Below are 21,912 nucleotides of genomic sequence, written 5' to 3' on the forward strand. Positions count from 1 at the left end.
GACATGTGGTTGCGGGCCGGGGAACACAGGGTTGGAGATGCTCTAAAAATGTGGGATCCCAGAATATCCGCCCATATCCGCCGTGCTGGTCACCCGGACCACGGATATCTGGTGTGATCCGCATTTCTTCACCAGACACCCCGGATGATTCACCGGATACTGCCTGTACCGCCGGCTCGGAGACCGTTGCCCGGCCCACGCCCCTCGGCATCGGCTGGGCATCGCATCCGCCCCGGAGAAGCAGCCATACATATTTAAGAGCCCACTGGCCGCACTCCCCGGCCCCTTATCCGTGTCCCCATCTGTTTCAGTTCTTCCACCATCTTCAGCCGCCTGTCTACCACGTTCTTCTTCAGTTTCCAGTACATACATATATAGTCTTTCCAGCGTAAATAAACAAACAAACATGTCTTCATTAGTATCCCGAGTGTGTACATATCTGAGCCAAGTGACCAGCGGCATCCCGTACATCGCCTTCACGGTCTCCTTCGGCCTGATGGTCGACATGGCCAGCTTCGGCCTGCTCGTCCCCGTCCTGCCCTACCGGCTGGAGGCCATCGGCTACGCCGAAGTTGCCGCCAGCACCTCCTACCGTACGCACACCCACTCCACTCCACACCCCATCATACCCTGCTAATGACACCCGACCTGTGCTCCAGTCATCGCCGCATTCGCATTCGGACTCATCGTCTCCTCGGTAAGCTCTCCGCCCATCTCTGGCACACACAGGGCCGTGCTGACGCCCTTACCTCACAGATCCCCATCAGTATCCTCGGCGAGATGGTCAAGTCCAGGAAGCTGCCCCTCCTGGCAGGCCTCACATGCTTAGGTCAGTCCACCCACACACACACACCCCATCCTGCACCCGCTAACAACGCCCCGCCAACCACACAGCCGCAAGCCTGGCCGCCTTCTGGCTCTCCTCCTCCTTCGCCGTCCTCGTCATTTCGCGGATCATCCAGGGCTTCAGGTGCGCGCTTCCCACGCCCCTCGTCTGTGTGTGTTCTCCAAAACCGCTTACACCCTGTGTGTCTTTTTGGACAGCGGCACGGCCATCTGGACTCTCGGCCTGGCCTTGATCTGCGACGTGGTCCCGGAGGCCCGGATCGGCGTCGTGATGGGATACGTCTTGTAAGCGCGCGCGCGTCGGCGAAGTCGCCAGCAGGGTTATTCTGACCCGAACATCTCTCCGCAGGATCGGCTGGTCGATCGGCACGGTCGCCGGCCCCTTGATCGGCGGCTTGCTCTACGACTCGTACGGCTACGACGCCATCTTCATCTTCGCCCTCTCCATGAGTAAGCCCCCCATCAGCCGCACCACATGAGGCCAAAGATCCTGATGACCGTCGTGAACTCCTCTGCTGCCGCCACAGCTGCCGTCGACTTCGTCCTCCGCTCGCTCGTCCAGGACAAGAAATGCATCCAGAACATCGCCGCCCCAGCGCCCCTCGATGCCGAGCTCGACGCCGAAAAGCCCGCCGAGTGCGCTGGAGATGCGCGCCCAAAGCCTGCTTCAGCGGCCCGAGCCGTGCTCTCCTTGTTGACGAACCCGCGCGTGCTGACGCTATTCGCACTGACCCTAGTCATCGGTGAGCGACCCTCGCCCCTCCTCTCCCGCCCCCACAGCGCTCCTCACCATGTGTGTTTTTCGGATATGTTCAGGCTTTGCGTTCGGCGGGCTTCTGGACACGGGGCTAGCGATGCTAGTCAAGCACCGGTACGGGCTCAGCTCGCACGGTGCCGCGCTGATGTTCATTGCCGTCGTCGTCCCCTCGGTCGTCTCGAGCCCGATCGCCGGCCACTTGGCCGACAAGATCGGCGCCAAGACCCCCGTCGTCTCGCTCCTCCTCCTCGGCACCCCGTTCTTCGGCCTCATGAGCATCAACGCTTCTCTCCCCGCATTGGTCACCTTCATCGCTTTCGCTGGTACGCCCCCCCTCCCCCTCCCTTCCCCAAAAGAGCGACATCCATTGATCCCCGCCCGTGACTTGCAGGTATCTTCATGCTCGCACTTGCTGCGCCACTCATGCAAGGTGAGCTTCCCTTCTCTTTCCCCTGCCACAGTTGATGCATTGGACTCACCATCTGCGATGGGTCGGTTGCGGGAACCGCTCTAGATCTGGCCGAAGTCGTCAAGGTGACCCCAGGATTAGGTGAGTCCCCGAAAGTGTGTGTGTGTTGAGATTACGGGAATCCTGAGCCTGGGATGATTGCTTTGCACCCACAGGTTTCGCCCACGTCTACGGCATCTTCAACATGGTGTACTCGACGGGCGCGATGATTGGATCGCTCTGCGTTGGAGGGCAAGTCGCGCGCCGCCTACGCGCTCCCCCCTTCCCGTCTCTCTCTCGCCCCAAAAAACTTACGCCCGTGTTTTTGTTGGTTTGGTTGGACAGACTTCTGCAAGGCCTGGGTATCGAGAGCGGGTGGCAAGTGATGTGTCTGCTCATCACCGGCCTGTTCGCCGCGTCCGTCGTGCCTGCCTGGCTGTTCATCGGCGGGCCCCGGGCGACGCGCGCCGAGGAGGCCGCCTCGCCCGTCTAAGCTGCGCTCTGCCCCGCCTCGCGCCCGCGAACACGCCTGGACATCTCTGAGCTGGCCCGCCGTATCGTGGTCCGCTCCTCGCCTCCCTTTCCCGCACGACTTGCCGACCATCGGGCTGTGCTACGTGCACATGCCGTCGCGCGACGGGTCCGCCAGCAGGCTTCCATCGCCGATCTGTTCCTCGGTCTCTCTCGGCCCAATGGCCGTTCATGCAAGACGCGCAAGCGAAACATGGCTCCTCATCCCCGCCCCACAGCGGCCCGCTCAGCGTGCTGTCTCCAGCACAACCGCTTGTCTATGTGTCCCAGCTGGAATAATCTGTGGTCTTGGTGTATACTGTAATAATGTAAAAATGTAAAAATGTAACAGTATAATAACTTGACAATGCACACATGCAATGGTGCAATGATGCAATGATGCAATGATGTAATAATGTAATAATGTAATAATGTAGTCATGCAATAATGTAATAATGTAATAATGTAATAATGTAACAATGTAATAATCTGTAATAATGTAATAATGTAATAATGTAATAATGCAACCATGCAATAATGCAATCACGCAATGATGCAATGATGTAATAATCTGTCATAATGTAATAATTTAACAATGCAACCATCCAATAATGCAATGACATAACGATGTAATGATGTAATAATGTAATAATGTAATAATTATTTCAAAATTAAAAATGACAACACCAGCAGCAAATAACTGGGCTCAAAGACTCAAGTCTTACTAAGAAAGTCTCCGGCAGGAGGGACTTGAACCCTAGCTTGCCAAACTCACACATGTAGCAAGAAAGTATTCCAGCCATCTCCCACAACGTATTGTGCAGAGTTTAATAGTGCAATGTTTGCAGGCCATGATGGAGAAAACAGACATTGCCCAGCGCTCCCCTGCTCCATGCTCCAAGGTGCCAAGGGTGGGGGGGGGGGGGGGGGGGAGGCTCAGTGAGTAGTGTCAGCATCCGCAGTTTGCAGCTGGGGATGGGGAAGGAATCTGCGGATATCCGGCTGGTTTGGGCAGATGTGTGCTGGGATTTGACTGACTTCCGGACAGACTTGCTCGCATTAGAGTCTTGGAAGCAAGGGAAGAAGCCCGCCCCCTCAATTTTCATGCTATGTGCGTCGCGGGTCAAATCTGTTGGATGGCCGCCTTTTGGCTTTGAAATTAAACACTAGTCCCAGCCTCCATGCGGGCATGCAGCATTTTGCTGGTTGCAAAGCAACCTTGGTCTCTGACCAAAGTGAGTGCATGCACCAGGAGGGAATTGGTACTCTCCCTAAGACTGTATGTTCTTTCTGGAACCCTTTCTGATATCAACTGGTCAAGCATTTTGATTTAAGCTTCAAATAATTTTATTTTCATTGTTATGTTCAACTGAGGCTGAACGGTGATCCACCCCATGGTGGCCAACACTGGGAATTGGGTGGAGGGTACATCTACTCAATGGTTGGTACACATTGGGATTCTACACTGACTGGTGTGTACTGGCCATCAAGTAGAAACACCCTAGATATGCCCAATGAATGGGGTTTGCACCAATTATGGTCTTCAAATAGGGTGTTCAAAGTTGACTTGCATTAAATCATAAAATCTAAGCTGAAAAAAATATGTACCAACCAAACACTCAAATTAGAGCAACATTTCTAAAATGGTACATATAAAATCATTATTTGAAAATTTTAGGATATTATGATTTTACTAGAGGCCAAGGCGGCTGCCCCGCTGTATGTGATGCCCCAGGAAAATCTTGGTCAAGCCAAACTTCAATTGTGCATGCATCAATATCCTCAACCTGATTTGGCAAGATTTCAACCTGGACATGCCTAAGATTCAGATTCAACTTACTGTGATAAATAATGACGTTTTTTATGTTTTTCCAACCTTCAAATTGAGCATTAGAAGAATTTTTGTTGCTTCACTGCTGTAATTCTTGTTTGAGAGCAGCAAACTTAGCACAAGTCCCTCCTGGGAGACTTATTTAAGCTTGTCTCAAGGGTGGCAATTCCACATTTCAAACCTACTGTGCAAAAACTACCAACAATTTACAGGGGTTTTGTTGGAGCTGCACTGCCACTCTTGGAGTATGTAGACCTTTTGGCGGGGAGTTTGTTTTTATAAGAAGCCTCAAACAGCCATTTCAGACTGAGTTTTCTTGTAGTTGATTGGTCTGGGATTTCAGACCCAAGTCATCTCCATCTATGGACCATTTTCTGCTTTTGCTCCATCAACAATGAAATATGGTGGCACCAGCTTCAAATGGCCATCAATACCTCTTGAAAAATGTATGTATGTAGAACAAATCAATTTTTATTAGCAAGTTGGCAAAGAGGAGTGAGGAGGACAGGATGCAGATCAGTGGACGCTAGAAACAAAAAAACAAAAACAAAAACTCGGCGTGCGGGAGTCAACGGCGGCTTGGAAGCAAGCGGGGGAAGGTAGTTAGCAGGGGAGGGATCGGGCAAGAGGTTGGGGGCCAAAGAAGCAGAGGGGGGGAGGCGGGGTGGAGATGATTGGCGGGAGTGTCAGCCTTAGAGATACATCAAGTATCCAAAAGACTGCAATAACTTAGTAAATAATAATAATTAGTGAATTATTATTGCAGAATCAGATTCCTCATCATAAATTAAGGGGGGTCACACACTCAAAGTACCCCCTTATTCCTATTCCTTCATGTACTAATTTTATAAATAAGAATTGGCCCCAGAAAGCGCCCAAAAATAGTATTACATAAATAAATTTAGTAAAAACAAACAATGTACATAAAATTAAACTGTTGTACATTAATGAGTAATATTAATCGTGTAAAAATACCCCATGAAAGTATTATGTAGACTTCTACTGAAGCTCTTTCACATGAAAATTGGTTATAAACATGTCATGTGACAGAGTCAGGGAAATTAGTCTATTACAATACAATTAAATTACCCACAGCCAAGCCCTTTTCACGGCTACACCCCTGGATACTCCCATAGGGAGAAAAGGACTCAGTGTTTACACCCACTGAAGTCCCCTCTAATAATAGAGGCCTATTTGGCCCTCAGGAAAAGATTCCCCAGACCATTCACTGCCCATAAACTGTAAGTTTGCCATGAATATTCTCCTCTGCTACTATTGTAGCCACTTTTCCTTATAAACCATCCCCAGCACGTAAAATCCACTGGATTAAACCCTTTAAATCATCAAAAAATCCCTTATTAGCATATTTAAAGCTTTATCCTTATAAGTAGTTGCCGTAAGACCACCGCCTCTGTCAAGCAGCCAATCAGTTTAAGCGCTTACCACCTACTTTTTACGCCAAATTACTTCCCTGTAATTATTAATTACATAATTAATCCCTCCTCTGTTACAGAGTGTAAAACCCTTGTAGTGGCCATATTTACCACGTAACAAGTTTGGTAATTTAAATTACCAGTGTTCAAATCAGTACAGTTATAGTACTAGGGCCCAAAACCCTTATTTTGACGGGTTTTCTGCCCTGAGTTTCATAAACAGAGCTGTCATTTGGGGGCCTCATCGTGTTTTTAACCCAGAGTACCTGTCAAGGATAAAACTGACTTTTTGCTGAGCTTTTTCCTTATTTTTAGCAATTATCCCCATATTTTTGCCGTCAGTACTTCAGTTTTTACATAAAAAACCATTAAATCCACTAAACAAGTACGAGTTTTTTCCTTGTTTCTGACTTATTGCGCAATAGAGATAAAACAATAAAATACATATAAAAAATACATAAATTAAAACTGTACAAAACATATATTTTTACGTTTTTTCCTATTTTATCAATGGCTATCAAGTGACTTGATAGCCATTGAGTGGCATTAAACCCCAGTATGCCGCTCGATGGCTGGTCATCAAGTGGCCTGCACAGGACTCAATGGCTGGTCATCATTTGTGGAGTACACACCCCAGTTGATGGCCTGTCATTGGGTGGGATACATACTCCGCTTGATTGCCATTCATCAAGCAGAGTGTGTGCTCCACCAAGTGGTTGGCCATTGATTGGAGTGTTCTGAGGGGGCATGATGCGTAGTGCCCACCAGTGATCCCCGTTGTCACACAAACGTACGGGTGTACGTTGGTGTGACACACAGGAATCACACCTCCCCTCGATGACCGGTCTTTACCGGTCATCAAGAGGTGGAAGTCCCCTTGATGACCAGTCAGTGCCAGTCATTGAGGGGAGGTGTTACTCCTCTCAATGACCGGTCTGTACCAGTCATCAAGAGGTGGAAGTCCCCTCAATGACCTGCACAGACTGGTCATTGAGGGGAGGTTTTACTCCTCTCGATGACCTGGACAGATTGGTCATCAAGAGGAGAGAGGAGTAACACCTCCTCCTGATGACCAGTCTGTACCGGTCAGGGGAGGTGTTATTCCTCTTGATGAACGGTACAGACCGGTCATTGAGGGGAGATGTACTCCACTCAATGACCCGTACAGACCGGTCATTGGGGGGAATTACTCCTCTCGATGAACGGTACAGACCAGTCATTGAGGGGACTTCCACCTCTTGATGACCGGAACAGACCGTTCATCAAGGGGACTTCCACCTCTTGATGACCGGTACAGACCAGTCATTGAGAGGAGTAACACCTCCCCTCGATGACCGGCACTGACTGGACATCAAGGGGACTTCCACCTCTTGATGACCGGTACAGACCGGTCATCGAGAGGTGTGAGTACCCTCAATGACCGGTACAGACTGATCATTGAGAGGTGGTGAGTCCCTTCAATGAGCGGTCTGTACCGGTAATTTGGGGGAATCACACCTCTCAATGACCGGTGTGTAAGGTCATTGAGAGGAGTATTTCCCCCGATGACTGGCATGGACCAGTCATCAAGAGGAGATGTGGATTATGTGGATCCACTCGAATTGAGATGCTTTTTTGCACCCGTGGTGTACTGGTGATCAGGAGGTGTCAGCTGGCATCCAGTGGGGTGTGTACATAGCCCACGGGATGGCCAGACAGGGTGTGTAGTATGTATACCCTGCTTGACTGGGGTTCAAGTGTATGTACTCCAGCTCTGGCTGGAGTTCCCAGCTCTGCACTTCCCTTTTGGGGAGGAGAAATATCATGAATGGACTGGGGATATGCACTCCAATCTTATGGAGTGAGAGTCACGGGCACTCATTACATTTGCCGGCCACTGGAGTTCTTCATGGTGCACTCGAAAGACTGAGTCCCCAGTTCTGCACTCTAGCCGACTTGGAGTATTCCACTCTGTAATCCGACAACTGTTGAAGTGCACACTCCATACACTCATTTTTGGAGTGCTTTTGGGATTTTTTTGGAGTGCATTTAGGCTGACCAAAAAAATTAAAAACATGCATCAGAGCAATCTACAGGGTATGGGTATACACAGAGGTAAAAAATCAGGTCAAAACATTCATATATTTGGTCAACATTGTGGATTGAGTCCACCTGATCATGGTTGGGCTTAGTTTCAGTATAGGAATGGTGTATGTTCTACATGTACCTTCCACAATACATCTCATATAATTCCAGTTAGCATCCGGTTAGATTGCACCTGACATTAACCATTCTTTGAACCAAGATCAGACCAAAATAAAACCAACTTTGAACCAGTATCTAACCAGCATTGGACCAAATGTTGGCATGAATTGTGCGAAGGCACTCGCAAACAGGTGCTGAGCAAATGTCCGTGGTGTTGAGATGGCCAAAGAAGAACTGCTTGACCTGCCGACTGAGCGCCTCATCCTGTTCTGCAATTGGCACCAATGGCCCGGCCCATCAAAGCTCAACCTTCCGTATGTTGTGAAATAAAGCAGATCAATAGTAAAATAAAGTGTCAAAGGAGCATTGTGCCTATGGTTGAGTGTTTGACGGATATTTGAAAGGGGAGGATTTGTTAGTGCATAGCAATGCAAATGTTGATAGCCTGAAGGAGCAATGGATTTTGCAGTACCTTGAAAGCAGGGGGCAGCGAGTGGGGTTTGGGGGCGAGGGGACGGAGGCGTGGGACGGCAAGGCAATACATAGCCTGTACAAGTCAGATGAGTAGTTGGTGATGAACCAACTTTTGGCGCTCCCATGCCAACAGGAAGGGATGGTATAGGTGCGCTCGGAGACGGTTGGGAGGGCGATGTGAGGCTTTTCGTGCGGCTGGAATGGGGCAATTGTAGACTCAGTTGAAGGTGGAGTGATGGGTACGCATATAAATAGGAGGACCTGTGGCAAATATCAACCACCAGTCAACTCTCTGCGCTGCACTTCCATCCAGCGATTAACCCAATCCCCTCCGCTGTTGCAGTTGCACAGTTTGAGGTTTACTTTTTGATGAACCCCCTTTGCAATTGCCTTAAATGTGGGGCGCTGGGGTCATCGGTGCAATACTTGCAACCTCTCTAGAAGGGGATGGGCATTGGCCGGGTGGTTTTGCTTGAGCAGGTTTTCTTTGTTTTTTTGTTTGGTTTTTTAGTAGGGGGAAACCCTTGATTTTTGTTTGTGTTTGTCTTTCTTTAATAAACTTAGATGTATTGAAAAGTTTATTATTTCAACTTTGAATGTACACCTTAAAATTTGAAATTCATAAATCATACATTCATAAAAGTTTGTGTTGAAGCTGGGGCCAGAGGTCAAGAAGAGGAAGGACCCAAATAAAAACAACACAGAGAGACTCTGAGGGAAAGAACAAAGGGGGCCAAGGAAGCCCTTAAAGAGGGCAAAAAGCTGCTACTTGAGTGGCGGAAAAGTGCCCACACTACAAGAGATTGTATTCCCTAGAGAACTCGGGGAAATGCGCACAGAAAGCAGATGGTTTTCATTTCTGTCTAAGCCAGGGATATATAAGCTATTACAATGGAGGGGACGGATTTTGGTACGGAAGGTGAAATTTGGATATGCAATCTGGAAAGTAGTGACAGTGAAGGGAAGGAGAGAAAAGGGAGACCAGAGAAGGTGGAATTTCAACAATTTGTTGGCTGGGAAAGCCAAAGATTACATAAGCAGATTGATGAGATGCCCTGCAAACAAAGTTTTATGAATTTATGCATTTATGTATTTATAAATGCATGAAAATCAACTTTGAAGCATAAATCAAGTGGAGACACCCTCCTCTCAATGACTGATGGATGACCATTGAGTACAGGCTGTTGCCACTCAATGAACAAATATACATTACTGGAAATTGAGTGGAGAGACATACTCCAATCAATTAACAGCTTTCAAAGCCATTGAGTGGAGGGATTCTCCACTTGATGACTGGTGTGTACTGGCCATCAATTTTAGGGAATCTCCCCCCCCCCCCCCCCCCATTTGTGTTTAGTTCTTTGCCTCCTTGTGGTTCTTTTGGATTGATACCTCCTTTCAAGGCACAAAAGATAGTCTTGCTAAGCCTTTTCTCTTTCCAGTTTGGTATTTATACAGCTTGGAGAAGACAAGATTTGGCTCAAACATTTCAATTTTTTGGCCATCCTGCAAAAAAAATAAAGTTAAATGAGGCTCAAAATCAGTCATTCCCTTTGTCAAACTCTGAAAATTCATTAAAAATAGGGGATGTGCCAGAGGGGAATGGAAAAAAAACATCAAGCTAGAGTCTAGACAAGATGCAGCAATTCAGAGGAAGGGGAACTGTGTTCTGATAAGCACAATAAGTTGAGAGGTAGGTACATTTGAAAATTTCCTGCCAAAAAATGAAATGCTATCAGCCTCCAAGTCATTTTAGCACATCAGTACCTCCCTCCAGTCGTAAAAATGCATCCATGTTGTTTTGAAACTCTACAAATAGATGGGTTGGAATGATTCAGGTTATAAAATAGAGTGAAATACTTCCTGTTTTGAAATTAGATAATAGATCCAAACACTGCCTCATTTGATGTCAGAGAATAGATTCAAATACTACCTGTCTGACCATCACATTTATTCTCCTGAAACTAATATGCCTCCAAAACTGGCCAGAAAACACCCTCTAATATGATACAGGGATCTGAAACACATGAAAATGAACAGTATGGCAGGAGGATTTCAAAACTCCAGGAATAAGCACTTGTTGTTGTGATCAAACAATACCCCCATAAATGTAGAGTGGACAAGGGAGAGTCCCCTTGAGCTCACTTCCCTTTTATTGAAAGTCTTTCTGGCAAAACCAACTTATTGGAAGCGTAGATAAACTGATTATCTATAGATTGTTTGAGGGCCCAGAAAAATGAAAATAGATTCCTTGGAATATTATATTCTTTTTGGTTTTGTCTTCAACCCAGGATTTACATCACTTTTGGCTCAAACGGGCTGGAGTCCATGGGAAAGCCAAAAGATTCAGAAATTGATTTTCAATCCATCAGAATGCCTTCAAGAAAGAATTTTCAGTGGATCAGAAGGGGCCTTGGACAGTGGAAGTACTTTCAAGCCTCCACTGGGAAGCCAGTATGAGATGCAGCAACCAGAATCCGGGATTATTCAAAATGGAAATGTTGAAGGTAATGTAAAACAACAACATATGCATATCATATCTTCAACTGAAATGATTTTGTTCTTCTACTAGTTGTCCCTCAGGATTCAACATTTCAATACCAGGAGGAAAGGTCCAGAAGAGAGAAGCAAACAAATTATTGGAAATCTTACTTGGTCTCATCAGGAGATATTATTGAGCCCAGTTTCAATGAATTAACTCAGATTTTTTGTGTACAAGGTTAGATAATCTGCTTCCTTTTTGAGGTATAAGCTAGTAAATACTTGAATAAAAAATATATTTTATCTTTATCACATTAGGAATCATAAACCATAATCATGAAGCAAAACTTCATCATCAGGGAAGTTACTACACTCAAGAACTCTCTGGAATACCTCAAACTGTTCAAGGGGACTTTTCCATTTCCCCCTTTAAATCTATACCACAATGCAATGCCATAAAAACCAATCATCAAAATTCCCAAAGCCACTGGGAGCCAGAAAAGTTTTCTATTAAGTTTCCAGATGGTTCAGAAGTTCTAGAATCCTTTGATCCATCTTGGCTTCTTGAATCTTGTGATACACATGGGCTGATTCCAGCAAGTCAAGAAAATTCAAATCATCATGATATCCATGAAAATGCAGATGTTTTGAACAATGCTGAAATTTGTTTACCTTCAACAAGCTCCCAGGAACATGAAAACTCTGGTATTAGAGTTTCACTACCACACGCTTCAGAAAGTCTTGAATACTTTGATCATTTCAGGCTCAACTATCATGATCCATACAAGAAAAATAAATCCCCTGATCCTGAGGGGCTTCCAAAACACAATGAGAAAAAGCCAAATGGAAATTTTAAAAGTGATTCCAGCAATCTTTACCATCACATCCCTAGCTACTGGGAACCAGAAACTCCTTTAATTGATATTACAGATGGTTCAGAAATTCAAGGAAGCTTTGATCTTCCTTCTTATTGCAAAACTTTGGATGCAAATGAACTAACTACATTTTCACCAAAAAACCAGCCTATTGACTCATCCAGTCCTGCAGGACATTCAGATCATCTTGAGACCCATTCAAATGCAAAGGTGGAATGTGGATCAGGTATCTTAATTCTTGCTGATCAGAGACATCTTTGGAATGAACAAATAAAAGAACTCAACCAAATTCAGCCTGAGTCCTGTAAATTATGGAACCTAAATTCTGTCCCTGATGGAATAATTGATGAAGAAGTATTAGAAGGACATGCAAACAAGTTTCTGATCCACATGAACACTACAGCCAAAAAACTGCAAAGAAAATACAAATATTTGAACAAATACAACATCATCCATAATTGTCATGCTTTCAAATATCCTATACCAAGCTCCCAACATTTCTTTATCCAAGTTGATGGAGAAAAAAGAGGTTTAAGTCAAACCCCCTATCATCTGATTAAAAACTTCAAAAATATACTCAAGTGGCTCATTCTCATTGATTCAGCTGTAGCAAGAGACTTAATTCCAGCTGGATTGGATACACATGAGCTGTATCCAAACACAAAAATGTTAGGCTGGTTTTTTAATGAAGCATTTGAACCCAAAAGTAGCTACCCTGTTTTTGGAATGATTGGAAAAGATAACAAATTAAATCCAGGAAAAGAGTTTGGAATGAATCAAAGGATATTGCTGGAACAGATCTCAAGGCATAAACCTGAACAATATTCTCTTGAGGCTTCAATCTTGATCATGATTTCATGGTTTAAGGATCACACACCAAATGCTTGGGAACATATAAAAAGTTACCAGGGCGCCAGCCCAGAAGCAAACCTTCTTTCAATTCTACACAAAGCTATTGATTCAGGAATCAAGATTTCTAAATATAATGATAAATTTGATAAATTTAATAAAGGCTTGATTATGTTGAAAAATCCAGATTTAAGCAAGCTTCCCCCTGCATTGAAGCCTAAAAAGTTTTATTCAAGAGGGGTGAGTGGAACAATAGAACCACTGATGGATTTAATGAAATTTGAAAGGGCTGATTTTGACCTTTCAAGCCCTAAGAAAGTTCAAGGTCTCTCAGTCAAGATGTACAAATTCAGAGAAAGATCTGAGGATGATCTTCCCAAGTACAGAGCAAGAATTTTTGACTTGAATCAAGATGCTTGTGGATATCGCAACTTACAATCCAGAATTGATATGCTTGACATACACTTGAAGATTTGCCATTTGGATCTCTTATCCCAGCAAGAGTCACAGTCCATCAGGGTGGCTAAAGATGCATTGAATTCTTTCAGCAAATGGTTCAAAAACATCCTACTTGGAAAAGAAGGAGGTAGCCTCCCAATCATTGGAGATGTAGAAACTGAGAAAGAGAAGTTTCAGTACAGTGACTTTGGAGAAGTTCAAGCCTATTTGATAGAAAACTACTTCAGTAATCCAACAGGTTACCTGGGGGTCATTTGGTTCTCACTTTCTCTACTTGAATATTGGTACAAAAAATTTCATCCTGAATGTCTTTTGGAATCAGATGAGGAATACTGGAATACTATGATTGAATCTTTGAAAAAAAAACTATCTATTAGTGGCAACTATTCTTTGAAAAAAATTGACTATGAGGGAAAATATGTACACCGTTATTGGGAAAATAATAAACAGACCTCTGGCTCCATTGGAAAAACAATCTCAAATGAATATGCCAATGTTGATTCTTCTTGTAAGTTTTAAATAACACCTGTTTGAATGTTTCAGATTGCACCTTTTTTCCGTTTTTTTATTGTACTTTTTAATTTCACCTTGGATTGTGGGCTTATTATTCTTGTTTTCTATTTTATCCACTCATTCCTACCAAATTCCCCATCTGTTCACCTTTTTGAGTGCCTTGGCATAAATATCCAGGTATATCACAATCAGAGTTTCCTGAAAAGAAAAACAAGCCTTTCCCCTTAAAACAGGTCATAAAAAAAAGAAAGGCAAGAGGCTCCCCTGCAGGCTCCAGAAAGGTACAAAAAATGGAATATTTATTCTCACACAGCATAAATGATTAGCTGCCAAAAGCCAGCAAGACTAATGCACCTCAAGCTTGGGTAAGTATATACCAAGAGGCGGGAAGTATCTCTGTGGTAGAGGCTTGGGACTAAAGTGTGGACTGATCTTAATGGGTTTTTACAATGAAAAACTTGGAAATACATATTTAAATTGCTCTTAAAAAAAGTATTCATATTTTGATTAAAATCCTACTGGACCATGTTGAAGTTCAGAATCTCAGTTTTCTTGTACGTCTTCTCTTAAGATTTTTCAGAAATTATGCCAGCTCCAGCTGGCTACCCACCATCTACCCACCATCTACCCACCATCTACCCACCAACTACCCTTATCTGCCCCCATCTACTCACCCTCCATAATTTTCACAGGGGCTCATCAGTTTTGACTGGACCCAACTGATGCCCATTTCTGGTCAGCTGTTGCTCAGCTTTGGCTGCCAGCTCATGCTCAGCTTTGGTGCCCAGCCCTTGCTTAGTTTTGAACCCGTCCTTGCCAAGCTGATTCTCAGATTTAGACCATTCTTGGCTCAGTTGAGACTCAGATTTGGAAAAGCCAATGCTCATCTGATTTTCAGCTTTGTATCAATCTTGGACCAGCTGATACTCAGCTTCAGACCACTCCTATAATAACTGATGCACAGCTTTGAACCAGCCTTGGCTCAGCTGATTATCAGCTTTTGAATAGTATTGGAACAGTTGATTCTGGGCTTTGGAACAGCTTTGGCTCAGCCAATGCTTAGCTTTGGACCAGTGTTAGCTCTCCTGATGCTGAGCTTTAGAAAATTCTTGGCCCAGCTTATGATAAGCTTTGGACCAGTGTTTTCCTAGCTTATTATCAGCTCTGTACCAGCCTTATGCTCAGATTTAGACCTTTTTTGGCTCAGCTTATTCTCATATTGTGAATATTCTTGGTCCAGCTGATGCTTGGCTTTGTATCAGGTGTGGACCAGCCAATGCTCAGCTTTGGCCCAGGCTTAATCTATTCTCATTTGGCTGTGCATCAGCTGTCCCTGGTAAAAAGGTTAGGATCAGCTGACTGTGCCACATTGAGTGCTCTGGTGCAGTCCTGAAAGCTCTACATCTGCTGGTAGAGCAGACTTGGAGAACCTCTGTCAGCCATCCACATGTCTTAGAGTATTCATGTTCTTTTGCTAGATTTTTGGGTTGATTAAGCCTGGGTTTGTGGGCAGGTGATCTAGCCTAGGTTATAATAAGTGGGAAAAAATATCCATTGGGTCATATTCATGTCAATTGATCTGAAACCAAGCCAAGATTTTCTGACCAGGGCTACTTAGCCCAGACTAATGCAATTGCCAGCCTGGTTAAGTTCCCAGAAATAGTCATCTTGACCCAACAAATGTGAATGCTCTTAACCAGTATTAATGTAACCATCACCGCATCATGTTATTGTTTTGCTGTTCAAAAATCAACTCCACCTTCCTTGGATTTTAGAGCTTTTGCTGCTCCTGTGTTTATCCATGTCAGCAATCAGCAGGGAAGATTGGCTTCAACCAATCATGTTGAACGGAACCAGGGACTGAAACAGCAAGGGCTGCCAAAACTCATTGTGGATATAATTTCAGTGAGGAAAAGGAAAGTGAGAAACTGTTAGGCTGTAGTAATGGGCTGCTTGGTAGAAGCATAGCTGCACGCTAGCATAAAAAGATTACATACAGGCTATTGAATGACTTCCTGTCAAGCCCAGAGCCTCCCAGATCTCAATTCACACAAACAAACTCTCAATTTTCAGTAAAAATGAGAAAGTTTTCCTAAGCCTGTAGTTCATTCATTTGTGTGCTGTTTGTTGACATTGTTTTGGTAGGTGTCTCAATTTAGGGGTTAGAGGGGCATCTAGCACTCTCTAAATGGCAGCTGGAAGTCATCCATTTAGATTACCAAGGACGGGGAATACTTGGATGAAAATCAGCAGTGTTTTCCTTACAAACCACCATTAGGCAATGGAACTGACCAAAAAATGACAACCAAAGGCAAGTTAGATATGTATATACATCCGATTCAGTGTGTAGAGGAGACTGTATTGGTGGATTATCTCATCCCCAGGGCCTCCCCCCCCCCCCCCCCCCCCCCCAGAAGGTCAGGGTACATAGTTGAGACCTCGAGGGAAAACTTCAAAATACAATATTGGAAAATGGGCCTTTCAACTGATCTTGTAATAACTGGGCCTGCCGAGTCATTCAAAGAAAGGATTTCGAAGTAGTCAACCACTGAACAACTGTCCTTCAAGCTAGGCAGAAATGGTTTGAGATCTCAGGAGTGGACTAACCTTCATGGACAACGTGTCTATGGAAACGGATCCAGTCTTTCCGACGAGTACGAGTAGAAAGGGCGGTGTGAAATTGAGACGCAACTGACCGAGCTGAAGCGTCGAAGAGAATACAAAGAGTTCGCTGAGAGTTCACTGAGCCTTGAGGATTCCAACTTGAATTTCACGGCAGATAAAAGACGTGCGACGAACCTCACAAACGGCATCGAGGTTACGAACTTCACGGGCTACTTCGGTTTTCGAGGTAGATGAAAACGGACGTTGGTAGCAATCTTCGCGCCACAGACCGCTGGCGATAGCGGCAGCGATTTTGGCCTGATCACTGCCGTCCGACTGCTCGTCCTCGTCCGCAACGATCGCACTGGGATGGATATGGAAGGCCACAACTCGTCCGTCGAGGGTGATCAGCGCCGCTAGAAAGGTCTTCGGGGTAACTACTTGGGCGAGCAAGCTCGTCGTTCCTTCGATGTTGAGCAGCATAAAATTGTTTTGTCGGTGCTTGGCCGCCCTGTCCTCCCGCGTCGGCTCGACACACATCTGCGCAGCCGCTTCAGGGGTCTCACTGCGCAGGAGAACCGGGCTATCCGTGACTTGGCGGTCCCGGTTTCCGGCTTGCAAGTCCTTCTTGGCCCACAAGCGAGACTTTGCTGGTCGATAGATGAGCCTCAGCTGTTGCAACAGGGAGGATACATTTTTTGGTGCTTGGCCGACAGATGTACAGATAAAGGATATACATAGTACATATTTACATAAATTTACATATTTTACAAAGTGGAGTTGAGTGTGAATTTGTAAGGGAGGCGGCGCCCTTTGTTCAGTGACCCCAGGAGATGTATGCGTGTCTGACTCCCATCTGGCGGAGACCCCAAAAATAACGACGATTGGCGAGACAATACTCAGTTCAGCACCATGGCCTACGCCAACTCACCATACCCCCCAATCAAAGGTTACTCAATTGGTCCAGACATCGCCGAGGTAAGTAAGCGATGCCTGATTGGTAATCTCCACCACAAAACACTGAAGCTTGTTTCATCCTTCTGGACTTCAGGGTGGATTCTCCAAGTAAGCGGTCGCTCGATTCGGAGAGGAAACTCGTAACAGACCGGTGGCTGGCAAGACAGATGGATTGACTCTTCATGTCCGATCATCCAGGGTGTATAAGGCATTCAATCCAGACAAACCACCCCCATGTATAGCCGCAATCAAGGTGATCTCGCTGGTCAACGCATCTTCTGGACCGACGTTGGATGAACAATCCTTCAAGAGAATCAAGAAAGAGATCAAGGTTCACTCGGCATTAAAACACGCAAATATCTTGGAACTAATCGATAGCGTCGAGGACCAGGAGGGGATCCCAAGTCGGAAGATCCCCCCTGCCTTCTACATTATTCTGGAGTATGCCGTCGGTGGCGATCTGTTCGATCAACTAGGTATTCTATCCTCTCCTCTTTTTAGAAGCAGCAATGAACCTGATCCTTAGACATTTCTCACGTCAGTTCCGGATGTTGGTCTTTGTAACGACGATGAAGTGATCCACTTTTACTTTCGTCAATTAATGTCAGGTCTTGTAAGTGTCTCCAGAAATATCGATTAAGTTGATTTTATTATAAATAAATGCAGCCCATCAGGCAAGAAAAAAACTGAATCTTTCCTCGTGTTTCACAGCACTTCTGTCATTCCAAGGGAGTGGTTCATCGCGACCTGAAGCCCGAAAATATCCTGGTGAGTATCTTAATCATGGAAGGATGAAGAAACTATATGAACATCAGGGTTTTTCATTTGTTGATTTGTTTCTTAGTTAGATGGACGAGGGAACCTATTGATCTCCGATTTTGGTCTTTGTTCCGTCTACAAATACAACGGAAAAGAAAGACTGTTAACAGAGGTATGCGGGAGTGCACCCTACGCGGCACCAGAAGTAAGTACGCGTCCAACAGTTTATCCGACAATTTCAAATGCCCGCAATCGTCGTCTGGATGAAGGACCTGTCTGACCAAATTTCAACCTGTCCAGTTGGCCCTTGGGCGACCTTATCATGGGCCTGCTATCGATCTTTGGTCTTCCGGTATCATACTCTACGTGCTTCTTGTAGGCAGTACGTCAATTACTATATCACATTTATTTTTGAAAGTTGTGATCCCTCAAATGTCCGGCGCATGCTCTCCTCTGCCAGATACCCCATGGGATAACCCGACGCTGGAGAGTCCCGAGTTTGCATCTTATGTCAGAGGAGTCATCTGGAACATGGATCCTTGGTGTCGAATAAAACCAGAGCTGAAGGGTCAGTCCAATCAATCTCAACTTTCCTTTCGGGCTTCCACTTCTTTCTGTAGGCATGCTGACATGATCTAGCAAATGTTTCCAAAAAAAAGCTTTGTTGCAAGAGCTGATGAATATCGATCCCGAGATGAGAATAACGATGTCTCAGTTGGTCAAAAACCCTTGGTTCAGGATGTAAGCATGATTTACCATGCCGCTTGAACCTCACAGATCTCACAGGCACGTTCTCTGTTGACAATACTCAATTCAAACAATATTTGATTTCAAAAAAATAGGAAAAATCCGTTGATGAATGCCGAAGGTCTTACGAAGTCCGGCGCGAACTTAGCAGTCAGACTAGCTAAACAACGAGGTGAACTTGAAGGCAGGCATGAGGAAGACGAAGTCAGAAAATTGCAAGTGATTCCCTCAAACATGCCTAAAATTTTCTTGATGTCTTACGGACGGCTCAACCCAATCTTTCTCTTGTGATGACAGAGCCTCGGAACTAGTCAATACACCCGCCATCGAGGTTTCCCTAGATGGGGATCCCTCAAACGTTCAACTGTCTCAAGAAATCGGCCAATCTCAACTTGGTACTCGGTTCAAGAACGATTTGAATATGAATCCCACCCAACCGTTTTCTTGCACTGTCAGGCTATTTGTGAGTTACAAAACGTATTTTTTTTTGTAATCTGCGGAGAAGTTATTAATCGCTGTGCCTCTATCTATTGGTTACTTCGACAGACTGCAGATCCCGTCTTGGCATCTCAAAAAATGCAACATGCAAATTTATCGACGATGTTCATTTCGGAGTCGCCAATCGAAGAGCTGATCGAAGCCTTCAGGGAAGCATTAGATATCCTCAGCGTGAAGCATCAAGCGAAGCCCTTAAACCCGCCCACCGATGGCGAAAGCGACAACAATTCGGGCGTGAAGATCACCGTGTCATTTATCGATAACCGGAAACAGAAGCTGATGGGCTCGTTGCGGATCGAGCCAATCGTCCCGATCGAAGGTGCCCTGGGACGTTCGACGGCTACCGACGGGATGGACGTCGACGAGACTGAGATGGAAAACAACCCCAAATGGGGCGTCGTCTTCAAGCGCAGAAAAGGCGATGTCCTGCAGTGGAAGAAGAAGTATGAGGAGCTCGTCCGACTGCTCCCTCCTGGGCTTATGGTGTCCAATTCCGCTTGAAGGAGAAAAACAAATCCAGGGATATTGTTTCTAATTTTTCTGTGTCGATAACATCCTATACTCGTCGATTATTCAATGTGAATGGGATTCAAACGCCTGTTGGGCCGGCGGAACGTGAAGCCCAGGACGGGTGTCTGTAAATAAACCTTTGTTGTACACAGCCTTCCTTCAAACTTGTTTATTTACATACACCTTGGTCAAGGTGAAAGGTCCGTGCTCAACAGATGAAAATTTAGTCGATAAAAGTTATATATCCTTCTGCTCGGGCTCAATCAAAACACTGGTTTAACTTGTATTGATAGCCTGAATAATCTTGGATTTCACCACCCCAAAGTTGAATCCTGAGATACATGACGATAAAGGTGGCATGACAATGGCTCTATATACCCTTTGGGCGCCGATCCAATCATCGTTTCTCCTAATTTCACCACCCGCAAACGGGTGTGGTTTTCTCCGCAGCCACACCCAGTGGTTTTCCTGCGGAACTCGCGCGGCCCCCCGAAAACTCGTGCGGCCCCCGGACCCCCTAGCTGCATATCATTCGGGGTCCTTATGGGGCCGACCGGTCATCAGCATAAATCTCGATGACCGGCGAGCTGGCTGGTCATTGAGGTTGTATAAATGTACCTCAATGACCATCTGAACGGTCATCGAGCTATACATAAACCTCGATGACCGGCCAGCTGGCTGGTCATTGAGGTACATAGTACCTTGATGACCGGAGCCGACCGATCATCAAGGCATAAACCTCGATGACCGGAGCCGGCCGGTCATCTGTATACTTCGATGACCATCTCAATTGAACGGTCATCGAGGTGTGGTATTCAGATGACTGGCCGGCTCCGGTCATTGAGGTCCTTGATGACCGGTCGGCTCCGGTCATCAAGGACCTCAATGACCTCAATTACCGGAGCCGGCCGGTCATCTGGATACCACACCTCGATGACCGTCTCAATTGAACGGTCATCGAGGTGTATGCCTTGATGGCCGGTCGGCTCCGGTCATCAAGGACCTCGATGACCGGAGCCGGCCAGTCATCTGAATACCACACCTCGATGACCGTCTCAATGGGACGGTCATCGAGGTTTATGCCTTGATGACCGGTCGGCTCCGGTCATCAAGGACCTCAATGACCGGAGCCAGCTGGACATCTGGATACCACACCCATCGAGGTGTATGCGTTGATGAACTGTCAGCTCCGGTCATCGATACACCGCAATGACCGGCCAGCTGGCTGGCCCTTGAGGTACATATTTAGGTACCTTGATGACTGGAGCCGACCGGTCTTCAACGCATACACCTTGATGACCGTTCAATTGAGACGGTCATCGAGAACGGTCATCGAGGTGTGGTATCCAGATGACCGGCCGGCTCCGGTCATTGAGGTCCTTGATGACCGGAGCCGACCGGTCATCAAGGCATACACCTCGATGACCGTTCAATTGAGACGGTCATCGAGGTGTGGTATTCAGATGACCGGCCGGCTCCGGTCATCGAGGTCCTTGATGACCGGAGCCGACCGGTCATCAAACCTCGATGACCGTTCAATTGAGACGGTCATCGAGGTGTATGCCTTGATGACCGGCCGGCTCCGGTCATCAAGAGCCGACCGGTCATCAAAGCATACACCTTGATGACCGTTCGATCGAGACGGTCATCGAGGTGTATGCCTTGATGACCGGTCGGCCCCACAAGCACCCCGAATGATATGCAGCTAGGGGGTCCGGGGGCCGCACGAGTTTTCGGGGGGCCGCGCGAGTTCCGCGCGAAAACCACTGGGTGTGGCTGCGCAGGAAACCACACCCATATGCGGGTGGTGTTTGGCACTGTAGCTCAGTTGGTAGAGCACATGCTTAACACCGCTTCGAGATCGCATGTTGTCGTCGGTTCGAGCCCGGCCAGAGTCATTTTTTTGCTACCATGGAACTCTTCATGGGGAAGATGGGGTTCGAGTTTTTTTCATAGTTTTTAATGGCTCTCTGGTGAGCAATTCACTACTGCATGACTTTCCTTTGCTGTGAATTAGCAAGTTGCCATTTATGATTCTCAACAAATACAACTCCGAGTTCGGCCGTCCAAGACCCTCCCTGTGGTTGTCCTGTACCGGTGGATAGCTTCACAATCTACTCACCGCCGTGGCATGGCTGTCTGATCAGGGCTTCTCTCCTGAGGCCGCAGCGTTGTTC

General features: G+C 46.0%; 3 protein-coding genes across 3 annotated transcripts; 2 read left to right on the plus strand and 1 right to left on the minus strand.

The window, feature by feature from the left end:
* Window positions 1–406: 406 nt before the first annotated feature.
* On the plus strand, window positions 407–2,544 carry PtA15_1A597 (uncharacterized protein; the record flags this gene model as incomplete). The annotated part of the gene is made up of 12 exons (XM_053165640.1): window positions 407–593; window positions 660–697; window positions 757–829; window positions 895–970; window positions 1,045–1,131; window positions 1,196–1,296; window positions 1,374–1,589; window positions 1,663–1,926; window positions 1,995–2,033; window positions 2,118–2,153; window positions 2,228–2,303; window positions 2,397–2,544. 12 exons carry the CDS (start codon window positions 407–409, stop codon window positions 2,542–2,544), a joined length of 1,341 nt encoding a protein of 446 aa, XP_053016812.1.
* A 13,568-nt stretch (window positions 2,545–16,112) lies between these two features.
* Window positions 16,113–16,804, minus strand: PtA15_1A598 (uncharacterized protein; the record flags this gene model as incomplete). Its single annotated transcript, XM_053165641.1, has 3 exons — window positions 16,113–16,166; window positions 16,268–16,360; window positions 16,460–16,804. 3 exons carry the CDS (start codon window positions 16,802–16,804, stop codon window positions 16,113–16,115), a joined length of 492 nt encoding a protein of 163 aa, XP_053016813.1.
* Window positions 16,805–17,176: 372 nt separating this feature from the next.
* PtA15_1A599 (uncharacterized protein) lies at window positions 17,177–19,726 on the plus strand (the record flags this gene model as incomplete). Its single annotated transcript, XM_053165642.1, has 12 exons — window positions 17,177–17,242; window positions 17,316–17,329; window positions 17,420–17,697; window positions 17,764–17,834; window positions 17,933–17,989; window positions 18,066–18,185; window positions 18,281–18,362; window positions 18,441–18,548; window positions 18,640–18,721; window positions 18,823–18,942; window positions 19,025–19,190; window positions 19,274–19,726. The coding sequence occupies 12 exons, from the start codon at window positions 17,177–17,179 to the stop codon at window positions 19,724–19,726; spliced, it is 1,617 nt and encodes a 538-aa protein (XP_053016814.1).
* Window positions 19,727–21,912: the final 2,186 nt, after the last annotated feature.

The sequence above is a fragment of the Puccinia triticina genome, chromosome 1A, assembly GCF_026914185.1.
Source record: "Puccinia triticina chromosome 1A, complete sequence".
Taxonomy (NCBI): Eukaryota; Fungi; Basidiomycota; class Pucciniomycetes; order Pucciniales; family Pucciniaceae; genus Puccinia; species Puccinia triticina.